The 13,363-nt window shown below is 36.4% G+C and overlaps 1 protein-coding gene across 1 annotated transcript in view; it reads right to left on the bottom strand.

The window, feature by feature from the left end:
• Positions 1 to 2,065: 2,065 nt before the first annotated feature.
• The window catches only part of ISX (intestine specific homeobox), a 33,995-nt gene continuing 22,697 nt past the window's right edge, over positions 2,066 to 13,363 (bottom strand). Inside the window, exons 3-4 of the mRNA XM_014052843.2 lie at positions 5,628 to 5,738; positions 2,066 to 3,940 (exon numbers count right to left, since the gene is read on the bottom strand). Coding sequence (XP_013908318.2) covers positions 3,866 to 3,940; positions 5,628 to 5,738 — 186 coding nt within the window. The 3' untranslated portion in view covers positions 2,066 to 3,865. The remainder of the gene's footprint in view (positions 3,941 to 5,627; positions 5,739 to 13,363) is intronic.

Below are 13,363 nucleotides of genomic sequence, written 5' to 3'. Positions count from 1 at the left end.
ATTTATATAGATTCTGTTAAATACTTGAGCTTTCTTAAAGTTTATCATAATTTATTGAATTAACATTGTCCAATGTATAGATGCAATTTCAACAGATATCTTAATATTTAAAATTCCTATTAAGTCTCAAGGGTAAGATTAATGTTATTAAAATGAATATTACATTAAGATTAATGTATATCTTTAGGGGGCTTCCAAATTAATTCTTATTAGATATTTTACACAGATAGATAAGGTAATGAGATTTTTTTAATGGCACCCTAAAGCCTTAGAATATTTTTGGCAACATGGTGGTTATCTTATGAGAATGGTGGCTTTAGTTTGCCAGATGTTCAGTTATATCATTAGATTTTCATTTTAGTGTCTATTTTTTTCCCTGAATGAGACTTATTGTGGTTACTTTCCCCTTTAGATCATTTGGAGAGCAAATATGTTCCACTTTTGAAATTTCGGTAACTTTTACTAATTCTAAATTCAGTTCTTCAACTCTTACTTGCAAAGTTGGTACACATATTTATTATGTGTTCTAAGGATCAGAAGATACATTGTGATATGGTTTTAATGATAAGTCTAATGAATGAATTAATGAATGAATTCCACACAGGTATTTATAAAGTATTTATTATATGGATATTTCTATTGAATTTGATTTGGAATGTTTATTTTTTTTTCACTGTATAATCACTAATTAATTTAAATTCTTTTCCCTAGTATTTCGCTGCTTTAACAAGAACTACAAAAAGTTATCCATTTTGAAAAAAAAAGGGAGTGGGGAGAAATTTCTTCAGGGCATTTGATGCCATTTCACACAGCCTCCAATCTGTTTCCATTTCCAGTGGTCTTTTATCTCTCAGAAGTCTGACAAGCTTCCTGACATGGGAGATACAAGCATATTATCCCAGCAATCCAACTACTGGTAAAACCCCAATTAATTGCGAAGGGTGATATATTTCCTAAGAAGTTCTGGTTGAACTGTTTAGTCCAATGCTTTTGGGTGTCTTGAGTTTTAAAGTCTTTTTTTTTTAATGAGCTAAATCTATCCACCACAGGTTTGCACCAACCTCAATGTGAAGGCAGAGGGTGAGGGAATATAATGAACCTCACAGAAAATCTGATGGCTTCCTAGGGTGATATTCGTTATATGAAGAGTTGTGGACTAGGAAGCTTGCCACTTCTCAGTTGGAGCTTTGCCTTTCCTGGATCTTTTGAGAGATTGAGAGATTGACTGTATCAGGGAGCTCATCAATACCTCTTTGGAAGAGCAAAGGCTATTGTCTGCATTGAAAGAAGCAGTGATATACTTCTTCTTGAAAAGGTTTTCCTTGGGTCTGACCCAGTAATTCCCAAAAGTGTATGCTATAGAAAGAGTGGTGGGTCTTTAGTTGCAACTGCCATAGAAGAAGTGAATTATAGTATCATTTTTATTCAAGTTTTACGTGTAGGAGTGGGATAAAAATAAGATGGTTTCACCATTGTCTGATGCAGCAAGAATTGCATATAAGGAGCACCTTTTTGCCTTGTTAATTTTCTCAGAAGCATTGATATAGCAATGTTACCCTGTACCCTTAGGCTACAGTGAAGGGAGGATTTAGAGGTCCTGGAAGTCCTGTTTTACATTAGATCTACTTCTGTCTATGTAGTGTCAGATGTTTGTAGTAGGGAATGGGGGAATTTGGAGTGTAGATCACTCCAGAAAAGATGGAGCTATTCTTCAAAGCGCCTGAGGGCAGGACAAGAAGAAAGGGATGAAAACTAATCAAGGAGAGAAGCAACCTAGAACTAAAAAGAAATTTCCTGATAGTTAGAACAATTAATCAGTGGAACAACTTGCCTCCAGAAGTTGTGAATGCTTCAAAATTGGAAGTTTTTAAGAGGAAATTGGATAACCATTTGTCTGAAATGGTATAGAATTTCCTGCCTGAGCAGGGGGTTGGACTAGAAAGACCTCCAAGGTCCCTTCCAACTCTGTTATTCTATTCTGTTCTGTTCTGTTCTGTTCTGTTCTGTTCTTCTCTTCTCTTCTCTTCTCTTCTCTTCTCTTCTCTTCTCTTCTAATGCTGGGCACCATAGAGTTCTTTTCTTTCTCCCCAGTTGTTTATCAGTAACATAAAGCTGTTGGGTGCAGGTGTATATCCAGAAACCATCTAGTACATAAGCATTCCAATATAGTTCTGGATGGAGTAGCATGCCACATGAAGACCTGTCATTCGGGATACTCCTAGATTCATAACAATTGCTTGTAATGCAGACCATGGTTAATGGGGAATTTATGTTATTTCAGCTGGTGTGCCAGTTGTGACCCTATTTGGAAGAGGCAGAAGGTGAGTGGCCACACAAATCAAATGAATGAATAAATAATATGCATATTATGTGCAAATCAGCTATGCTGTTAGAGCTAAAACTGGATTCTTTCAATTCTTTTAAAAGCCCATATGTTCTTCATTCCTTCTATGTGCAGTGCTGAATGTAAAAGACCATTGGTCTGATTTAATATAAGGCAGCTTCCTAAATTCTATAAAAGTGCACAGACGTGTTTGACTTATACATGCTGAGTTCTAGATAAATTCAAATAGTTTTTCCAGTACTTTATCTTCATTATGGCTTCTACCCCAACTACCTGTGGCTCCTGGGTTTTTTTCTTCATCATTAAAACAAAACTAAAGAGTTTTCCTTCATAAATGTTTTAATCATTTAAAGAAATCCCTCAAGAGACCAAACCAATATTTCATCCAATATAATTCACTGTTTCTCATTCTGTCTGCTTCCCACACATGCCATGTAATACATTAATCTATAATTCATTATTTCAGACTTGGAAAATAATAAAGCAAACACCCTAATTCCATTCTTGAAAGGTAAAACAAAATAATTAAAAGCTATATTTGGTGTTTCTAACCCTAGTCTTAATTTATGTATACCTCATCAAAAATATAGCTAATGTCAAAAAATGCAGAATGAATGGCTTAATACAATTTGGGGAGGCCAATCTGATCAATTAAAATGCAACAATTTTCCCTGCAGAGAAGAGTAGAATATGCTACTGGCCAATTAAAAACTGATCACTCCTACTTTGCAATTGTTGGTCACTTAAGGTCTCAGCTTTTCCATAGAGGATGCAATGCAATAGTTGTTTGTTATTGGAGAATGTATATTGTTTCAAGCAGAGTATAATTAACAGTGACTTGTTGAACTCTGATAAAAAAATGCCCTTATCATTTACACCAGGGGTGTAAAAAAGTTGAGGACCACTGTTTTACACCTAGTTCCACTCACTGTTCAAAGCTAATATGAAACTTTTTAGCTCTATATTTGAAGGATAATTTTTGTCCACAGTTGCTTTAATATTCTACTTATATTTCTTCTAAAGAGCACCACTTGGTGCTTCCTTACAATCATTTGAATGAAGATAAGCAGAGGAAGAGTAACCAGATTCTAATAAAGCTGTAAATTTCTTAGCCATGGGAATTATTCAGAATCCCACAACTATTTATTACATAATACTGGTTTAGTGAAAGCATCTGTTTAGAACATGGGTGTCAAACTTGATGCGTCACATTGCCATCACATGATATATCACGACTTTTTTCCTTCTGTGAAACTGGGGTGGGAGTGGCCTGTGCATGATGTATCTGGCCCATGGGCACCAGTTTGACACCCCTGGTTTAGAAGAACCTGACATCGCTTCAATTCATCCTCTATTTGGTGAAACTGATAGTAGCACACCCCACTGCTGGTATCAGGAACAGAGGGTGAAGGGTATAAGGAGGAAGACAATAATCAGAGATGATTTTGAAAATGCCAAAAAATCCATGGGCAATGGGACCCAAGATAGCAGGTTTGATAGTTAGGTGCACATGGAATGCTCTTAGATCAGTGTGTAATAGTATTCTGAAGGAGGGATGATACCAGAAAGGCTGTTGCTGGGCATCATGAAAAGGTCCTATTACAAGATAAAAAGAATGAATGAAAGCAAAATTAGAAAGGCAAAATTATATAAAATATGACCAATGTGTACAATAATAATAAATAGAATTTTATTACAGTTTTTAAAACAAGATAAAAACAATGCAAATTAATATAAAGTAAGACAAAAATAAATAAAGTAAAACATTTTACAGGAAGATTAGGTATCAAGGTGTTAATATAAAATCATTATCTGCTGGAAGATTCCACTATTTTGTTTGCATTAACCATAGTTTTTGATGATGGACACCTATTCTCAACTGTGGCAAACCCTGGAAAAGGGAAAAATTAATAACCGCCCCCTCAAAAAATTTTTTAGGAAGGACATGAGGGAAATTGAATGTCCCTAAAACTTAACTACTGCTATATTGACACAAGAAAATAAAGGTTAGGATGTTCAAGGTATCTGATTTAAAGGATAGATAAATGTTTTAGGGCACTGGACAGTTTAGGAATTTTAAATATATATGCTATTAGTACCCTTTAAAAATTACTGCATTAATTCTTCCTCAAATGGCTGTCATAATCAGGATGGCTTGTTACAAAATCACCACACAGTAAAATGTGAATTGTAATCTTTTGTCTGGGCAACTGGACTTATTTTCAAACATAGCACTGGACTACAGCAATCCTCATGTCAATTGTCTAAGCATACTTGTTGGTTATGTGGGAACACAAGGGCATTCATGGAAATAGGATTGGTGCCAGAAAATAACAATTTACATTGCAGGAGGTCAACTTTCTGTAAATTTATTTATCATTAAGTTTTGAAATTAAAGTTAAAGGTGAGTACACAGAATCTAGTAGACACCAAAGATGAAGCTCCCAGCCCATTAGCATCTGGGTGGGTTGAAGTCAGGCCTAAATTAAATCCTGGTTTTCATGAAAAATTGACTCTGGGGTAATATTATTTAAAAATGGCAGAAAAGCTTTGGGGTTGGGTGGGGTGGGTGGGTTTAAAACTAGTTGAAAAGGTGAAAATGCTTTAGAGCAGGGGTCTCCAACCTTGGCAACTTTAAGACTTGTGGACTTCAACTCCAAGAATATCTCAGTTGCTGGCTGAAGAACTCTGGGAGTTGAAGTCCACAAGTCTTAAAGTTGTCAAGGTTGGAGGCCCATGCTTTGGAACATCTTAGTGCCAGTTACCATATTTTTGGAGTATAAGACGCACCTTTTTCCCTCAAAAAAGAGGCTGAAAATCTGGGTGCATCTTATACATTGAATACAGCTTTTTTTGCCTCCCGAAAGCCTGCCCCTTCACCAAAATGGCCGTGCATAGCTTGTAGGAGCTTTCAGAGAGTTCCTGGGGGCTGGGGAGGGCAGAAATGAGCAATTTTGCCCCCCATCCCACATAAGCATTTTATAAGCTTCCTAATGCCCTTTTTTGGATTAAAAATAGGCTTGTTTTTGCAAAAAATGGGCCATTTTTTGCTTTTTCTTGCCCCCCCTGGGAACACTCTACAAGCTTCCTTAGGGCTATTCATGCCCCCCCTTTTTAAAAAAAACAAATGGTCAGCTGAAGTAGCCTGCAGTGCTGCATTTAACCACTGCGCCACCTCGGCTATCTTTACTTGGTATTATTGATTAGTACATTTGGAGAATGTTTCATTTCATAGAACGGCTTTTTAAAAAAATTACAATTGAATCGAGAAACCCACACTTACCTTTGGCTTTGGGACTGAAATAAAGCCAGCTTTGGTCTGAGGCTGCAGGCCTGCAAAATTGCTAAATCGTTCATGTTTCCTCCACTTTGCTCGTTGGTTCTGGAACCAAATCTATGTAAAAGAAAGAATCAAAATTTTAAATTTTTATTAATGACCACTACTACTATTGCTGTAGCTTCTATTTGTTAGGAGAAATGTTTACAGAAAGCAATAATTTCTGATTTGCCCCAAGATACCAGAAATATAAAAAATATGTATTTTACAGTATCTGAAAGTTGGGTTATAATATATTTTCAATAATTTCTATCTTATATAATTTTTATATTTTTATATTAAACATACCGACATCCAATCAAAACTTGATGCTTTGAATCCCCATTTCAAATTTTAATTGGAATTTGGAATTATGAGATTGAAATTTAAATATTCCAAGGAATAGAATTTCCCCGCCTTACTTGTGTCAGCAGGAAGGGCAGGATGCAGAGCCCCATTGGTCAAGGAATTTTGGCTGGTAGAGTCCGGGTGAAGAGCCTTTTCTTCTGTGGCTTCTGCCCTTTAGAACATTGTATTCTCCCTAGGTGAGGACACACCCATTCACCTGATCTTCCATAAGGACCTGAAGATATGGCTCTACCAGTTGGCCTTGGGCCCCAACAGGAATGTGCCAGTCTAGAGCAGAGTGGGTTCCTACTGGTTTGGACTGGTTCCCCTGAAATGATAGTGTGGGCTCCAAACAGAGAGCGAACCAGTTCTCTGTTTTACTTAAAAGATATAAGTATAAAGATATACTTATCTTTATTCCAGCTTCTGAAGCCCAGCTGATCTGGAGCAGCAGCTTGAATTGCCGCTCCTCAGCTGTTTTCCCTTTTTCCTCACTACTTTTTGCTTAATTTCACATGCACGCACAGTGTGTACGCTTAGCAAACCAATAGTAAACCAATTAGGAACCCACTACTTGTCTGGAGGCGGATTAAGATAAGACCTTTCCTCTCTCATGCTGTACCTCATGCTTCCTTCTCCCCATTTTTCAATTGTAAATTATTATTATTATTATACAATTGTATCATAGCGGCCAGTTGTTTCGCCGGATTTGGCATTGGTTACTAGTCGGGCCCCACCCAGGGGCCTAGGACTTTGTAACTTATTTTCGTAATATGCGTGCAGATCCAAGCAGTGCGGCTTTTTGCATTTGACTGATGGTGATTTTGTCAATTTTTAACTGTTTTAAATGTAATTCCAGTGCTTTTGGAATAGCACCCAGTGTGCCAATTACCACTGGAATTACCACTGCTGGTTTGTGCCATAGTCATTGAATTTCAATTTTTAAGTCCTGGTATTTTGCGATTTTTTTCATGTTCCTTCTCAGCGACCCTGCTATCACCTGGTATTGCGATGTCTATGATTGTGACCTTATTTTTCTCAACCAGTGTGATGTCTGGTGTATTATGCGCCAGTATTTTGTCCGTTTGTATATGGAAATCCTACTGAATTGTGCCGCAATTTATAATCAGTCTGCACAATTTTTTTACAGCAGCTGAGTATGTGATCAACAGTTTCATCAGCTTCTTTGCAAAGTCTGCATTTGGCATCATCAGAGGATTTTTCGATTTTGGCCTTAATGGCATTTGTGCGGATAGCTTGTTCTTGCGCAGCCAGGATTAGTGACTCTGTTTCTTTCTTTAATGTACCTGTTGTTAACCATAACCAAGTTTGTTCACTGTCCACTTTATCTTTTATTTTTTCCAGAAATTGGCCATGCAGTGCTTTGTTCTGCCAACTCTCCATTCTTGATTTTATCACATCTTTTCTGTATTCTTGTTTCGTCTGTTGGACCTTCAGTAGATTTTTGTTCTTTACTTCGATTAATAGATGTTCTTGACTTTCTTTTAAATAATCAGCCAGTGCATGTTTTTGTTTTTCAACTGTTTGCTTCACTTGTAATAATCCTCTGCCACCTGATTTTCGGGGCAGGTACAGTCTATCAGTATCACCACGTGGATGTAAACTGTAGTGCATTGTCATTAGTTTCCTGGTTTTTCGGTCCAAAAGGTCCAAATCAGCTTGTGTCCAGTTAACTATACCAGCTGTGTATCTTATAACTGGTATTGCCCAGGTATTTATGGCCTTGATTGTATTTCCACCATTCAATTTAGATTTCAAAATTTTCCTAACTCTGTTGGTGTACTCTCGCCTGACAATAGTTTTTACTTCTCCATGCTTAATGTTATCCAACTGCAGAATGCCTAAGTATTTGTAGGCTTCATTTTCTTTGCATTTAATTAATTGGCCATTGGGCATTTCAATTCTCTCACATGCAGTGATTTTGCCCCATTTTATGGATACAGTGGCGCATTTTTCCATGCCAAACTGCATTGAAATATTGGTGCTGAATAATCGAACTGTGTTTGTCAATGATTTCTATTTCTGACTTTCCATAGAGTTTCAAATCATCCATATATAGTAAATGTGAAATTTTTTCAGCTTCTTTGGCTGTTTGGTAGCCTAATTTCATTTTTTTTAAGATTACTGATAGTGGGATCATTGCGATGATGAAGAGAAGAGGTGAAAGTGAATCACCCTGGAAAATTCCTCACTCGATATTAACCATTCCGTAGATCTCATTCCCTACTGCCAACTCAGTTCTCCATTGTTTCATCGCCTTTTCAGTAAAGGATGTAATATTTTTGCTAATGCCAGTTGTTTCTAAGCATTTTATGATCCAACTATGTGGCAGTGAGTCAAATGCCTTTTTGTAATCAATTCAGACCATATTCAAGTTTGTTTTTCTGTTCTTACAATTTTCTAATATCATTTTATCAATTAGGAGCTGATCTTTTGTGCCCCTGCTCCTTCTTTTGTTGCCTTTTTGCTCTACTGGCAAGATGTTGTTTGTTTCCAAATAATCCATCATGTTATCTGCAATAATGCCTGTGAGTAATTTGAAGGTTGTTGGCAAGCATGTTATTGGTCTGTAGTTTTCAGGTGTTGTTCCTTAAGTTGCATCTTTCTGAATCAAGTATGTTTTTCCAGTTGTCAACCATTCATCAATTTGGCCCTTTTGTAAAATTTCATTCAGTTGCCTGGCCAATATTGCATGTAAACTGGTCAGATATTTGAGCCAGAAACCATGTAATTGGTCCTTTCCAGGTGATGTCCAATTCTTTACCTTTTTAACTCGATTTTTGACCATCTCAGTTGTTGTTGTTATTATTATTATTATTATTATTATTATTATTATTATTATTATTATTATTATTATACAATTGTATCACAGCGGCCAGTTGTTTCGCCGGATTTGGCATTGGTTACTAGTCGGGCCCCACCCAGGGGCCTAGGACGTCGTAACGTATTTTCGTAATATGCGTGCAGATCCAAGCAGTGCGGCTTTTTGCATTTGACTGATGGTGATTTTGTCAATTTTTAACTGTTTTAAATGTAATTCCAGTGCTTTTGGAATAGCACCCAGTGTGCCAATTACCACTGGAATTACCGCTGCTGGTTTGTGCCATAGCCGTTGAATTTCGATTTTTAAGTCCTGGTATCTTGCGATTTTTTCATGTTCCTTCTCGGCGACCCTGCTATCACCTGGTATTGCGATGTCTATGATTGTGACCTTATTTTTCTCAACCAGTGTGATGTCTGGTGTATTATGTGCCAGTATTTTGTCGGTTTGTATACGGAAATCCCACAAGATCTTGACCATCTGATTTTCGGTGACTTTTTCAGGCTGATGTTCCCACCAGTTTGTTGCTGTTTTAATATTATAATTTTTGCACAAATTCCAATGGATCATTTGTGCTACTGAATTGTGCCGCAATTTATAATCAGTCTGCGCGATTTTTTTACAGCAGCTGAGTATGTGATCAACAGTTTCATCAGCTTCTTTGCAAAGTCTGCATTTGGCATCATCAGAGGATTTTTCGATTTTGGCCTTAATAGCATTTGTGCGGATAGCTTGTTCTTGCGCAGCCAGGATTAGTGACTCTGTTTCTTTCTTTAATGTACCTGTTTTTAACCATAACCAAGTTTGTTCACTGTCCACTTTATCTTTTATTTTTTCCAGAAATTGACCATGCAGTGCTTTGTTCTGCCAACTCTCCATTCTTGATTTTATCACATCTTTTCTGTATTCTTGTTTTGTCTGTTGGGCCTTCAGTAGATTTTTGTTCTTTACTTCGATTAATAGATGTTCTTGAGTGTCTTTTAAATAATCAGCCAGTGCATGTTTTTCTTCTTCAACTGTTTGCTTCACTTGTAATAATCCTCTGCCACCTGATTTTCGGGGCAGATATAGTCTATCAGTATCACCACGTGGATGTAAACTGTAGTGCATTGTCATTAGTTTCCTGGTTTTTCGGTCCAAAAGGTCCAAATCAGCTTGTGTCCAGTTAACTATGCCAGCTGTGTATCTTATAACTGGTATTGCCCAGGTATTTATGGCCTTGATTGTATTTCCACCATTCAATTTAGATTTCAAAATTTTCCTAACTCTGTTGGTGTACTCTCGCCTGACAATAGTTTTTACTTCTCCATGCTTGATGTTATCCAACTGCAGAATGCCTAAGTATTTGTAGGCTTCATTTTCTTTGCATTTAATTAGTTGGCCATTGGGCATTTCAATTCCCTCAGATGCAGTGATTTTGCCCCTTTTTATGGATACAGTGGCGCATTTTTCCATGCCAAACTGCATTGAAATATCGGTGCTGAATACTCGGACTGTATTTGTCAATGATTGGATTTCTATTTCTGACTTTCCATAGAGTTTCAAATCATCCATATATAGTAAATGCGAAATTTTTTCAGCTTTTTTGGCTGTTTGGTAGCCTAATTTCATTTTTTTTAAGATTACTGATAGTGGGATCATTGCGATGATGAAGAGAAGAGGTGAAAGTGAATCACCCTGGAAAATTCCTCGCTTCATATTAACCATTCCGTAGCTCTCATTCCCTACTGCCAACTCAGTTCTCCATTGTTTCATTGCCTTTTCAGTAAAGGATGTAATATTTTTGCTAATGCCAGTTGTTTCTAAGCATTTTATGATCCAACTATGTGGCAGTGAGTCAAATGCCTTTTTGTAATCAATCCAGACCATATTCAAGTTCGTTTTTCTGTTCTTACAATTTTCTAATATCATTTTATCAATTAGAAGCTGATCTTTTGTGCCCCTGCTCCTTCTTTTGTTGCCTTTTTGCTCTACTGGCAAGATGTTGTTTGTTTCCAAATAATCCATCATGTTATCTGCAATAATGCCTGTGAGTAATTTGAAGGTTGTTGGTAAGCATGTTATTGGTCTATAGTTTTCAGGTGTTGTTCCTTTAGTTGGATCTTTCTGAATCAAGTATGTTTTTCCAGTTGTCAACCATTCATCAATTTGGCCCTTTTGTAAAATTTCATTCAGTTGCCTGGCCAATATTGCATGTAAACTGGTCAGATATTTGAGCCAGAAACCATGTAATTGGTCCTTTCCAGGTGATGTCCAATTCTTTACCTTTTTAACTCGATTTTTGATCATCTCAGTTGTTATTTCTAATACTTGCATTTGTTTGTTGCCAATGCTTTTCTCAAAGTCATGTATCCACTTTGCTTCCTTGTTGTAGTCCTTTGCATTTTCCCACAATTCTTTCCAGAATTCAACTGTGGCCTGCTTTTCTGGTTTTTCACTTTTGGTGTCACCATTCACATTAAGACTTTGATAAAAACGCCGTTGGTCTGATCGAAATTGCTGATTTTGTTTATATTGGATGATTCGTGCCTCATATCTTTCAATTTTTCTAGCTGTTGCTGTTATCTGCTGTTTTACAATCTCTACAGCTTCATTGATGTTTCTTGTATCCAATCTATATCTTCTGATTAGCCGATCTATGATTTTGTTGTTTTTAAGCCGTTGCTCATGCATGTTCTTTAAGTTACTAGCATCTGCCCTTAATTTTTTGATTTTTTGTTCTAGACGGATTTTCCACTTTGGCTTTGATGCTTTTTCTGTTGTGTGACTAGGTACTTTAATTTTAATGCCTAGTTCGTTAGTGACTATTACAGCTGCACTGTACATTAACTGGTTTGTTTCCAAGATGGATCCCGGTTCAATTGTTGAAAACACTGCATTAACCATTTTCATGATAGGGGCCAAAATTTTCTTAGGCACAGTTTTTAGTGATGGTAAACGTTGCCTTTCCTCATTAAGCAGAAAATGCTCCATGATCTTATCCTTCAATTCTTTTTGTTTTTGAGTTAGTTCATCAGTTGGTTCAGTGATAACTGGTTCTAGTGGTGGTGATGTTATTTCCTTCCTGAGAGCTTCTTCTGGGAGTTCTACTATAGTGTCTTTAGTTGTGTCTTGAATATCAGTTATTTCCGCTTGTGATATTGTTTTTTGGGTTTTGCAATTTGCCTGAATTTCCTCATGTTCAACTTCACTAAACACTTTATTCCGTATAATAAATCGCCTTTGATCTGCTAGTCGTTGTTCACTAACATTTGAATCTGGATATTGTTGTTTCCATAATTCATACATTCGCTTTAAATATCCTCTTTTTTCTGGCTCTGAGTTGTAGTAACAGGCCATTATGGCACGGTTTTCATCTGCACTATATTTTTGTCGTTTTGTTGGCTGGTCCACTTGTAGCCCACTTGTCGACGGATGTCCAGGGACCCCAACATCCGCCGCGGCCCTTGTTAACCCGCGCGACGACCGATGCGGTATGGAATTCTTATTTGTTTTTTTCACCATATTGTATGGGTTGGCAGGGGTTTTTTTACGGGACCAGATGCCAACCTGATCCCAACCTTCCTCCTTTCTCATCCGGGCTTGGGACCGGCAACGGCGGAGTTGTTATTATTATTATTATTATTATTATTATTATTATTATTATTATTATTAACCGTTTTAATGTTCACTGGTTTTTAATGTTTGTAAGCTTTCCACAGTTGTCTCTAGATGAGATGGGCAGCACACAAACCATATAAATAAATATCTTTTAAATCAGAGCAAATTAATTAATTCATATGTTAAATTTATTTTATTCTTGAAAAATTTTGTGGGTGGAGCTTAGAATGAGTGCAAATATACAGCTAAAAATGTACACAATGATTAAATATGATTAAACAATGGTGTTTACCAATCAACAACTTTCCTACATTTTATACAAGAATAGAAAATACTACTACTGAAATGCTACTTTCTTTTATCTGACCCGTTAACAAAGACCAAAAGAAGTATTTTTAAAATCTGATTTAAGAACTTACAAATCAATAACTGTGTAATATGTTTTTTACTTTGCTTTGCTTTCAGTATCTGTAAAATTGGGATTGGTTTGGCATGTTAACAATTTTCTGAGGAAATTCTATGTGGTTACATTTCCAAACTCATCTAAAAGTAGAAAACATTGTTATTTTATGAGGTTCATTGCTTTGCAACTAAATAAAACCTCACTTCAAGGGAATGAATTCGGTTACAAATACACAAAAGTGGCAATTGTTTATTGGGAAATCAATTTTTGTTACAGAGAATTTATTTTTCAAGCTTCAATAGCAACAAAAATAGAGTTTTCTGATGTATGATAACTGGCTTATGTTTAATTTGTTGACATTACTGCATACAACTATTCAGAATTCAGAATCTTTCATAAACCAAAAGCTCTTTTCTAGATTAGTGACAAGGAAATATATATTGTGTTATAAAGTTTGTTGTAATCTGACTGGTACGTATTAGCTTTACACTTTTTGTTAATTTATCAATA

The sequence above is a fragment of the Thamnophis sirtalis genome, unplaced genomic scaffold, assembly GCF_051295495.1.
Source record: "Thamnophis sirtalis isolate CommonGarterSnake01/CBP01778 unplaced genomic scaffold, rThaSir2_p1.2 scaffold_9, whole genome shotgun sequence".
Classification (NCBI taxonomy): Eukaryota; Metazoa; Chordata; class Lepidosauria; order Squamata; family Natricidae; genus Thamnophis; species Thamnophis sirtalis.
This window is presented reverse-complemented; position numbering and strand designations above follow the sequence as displayed.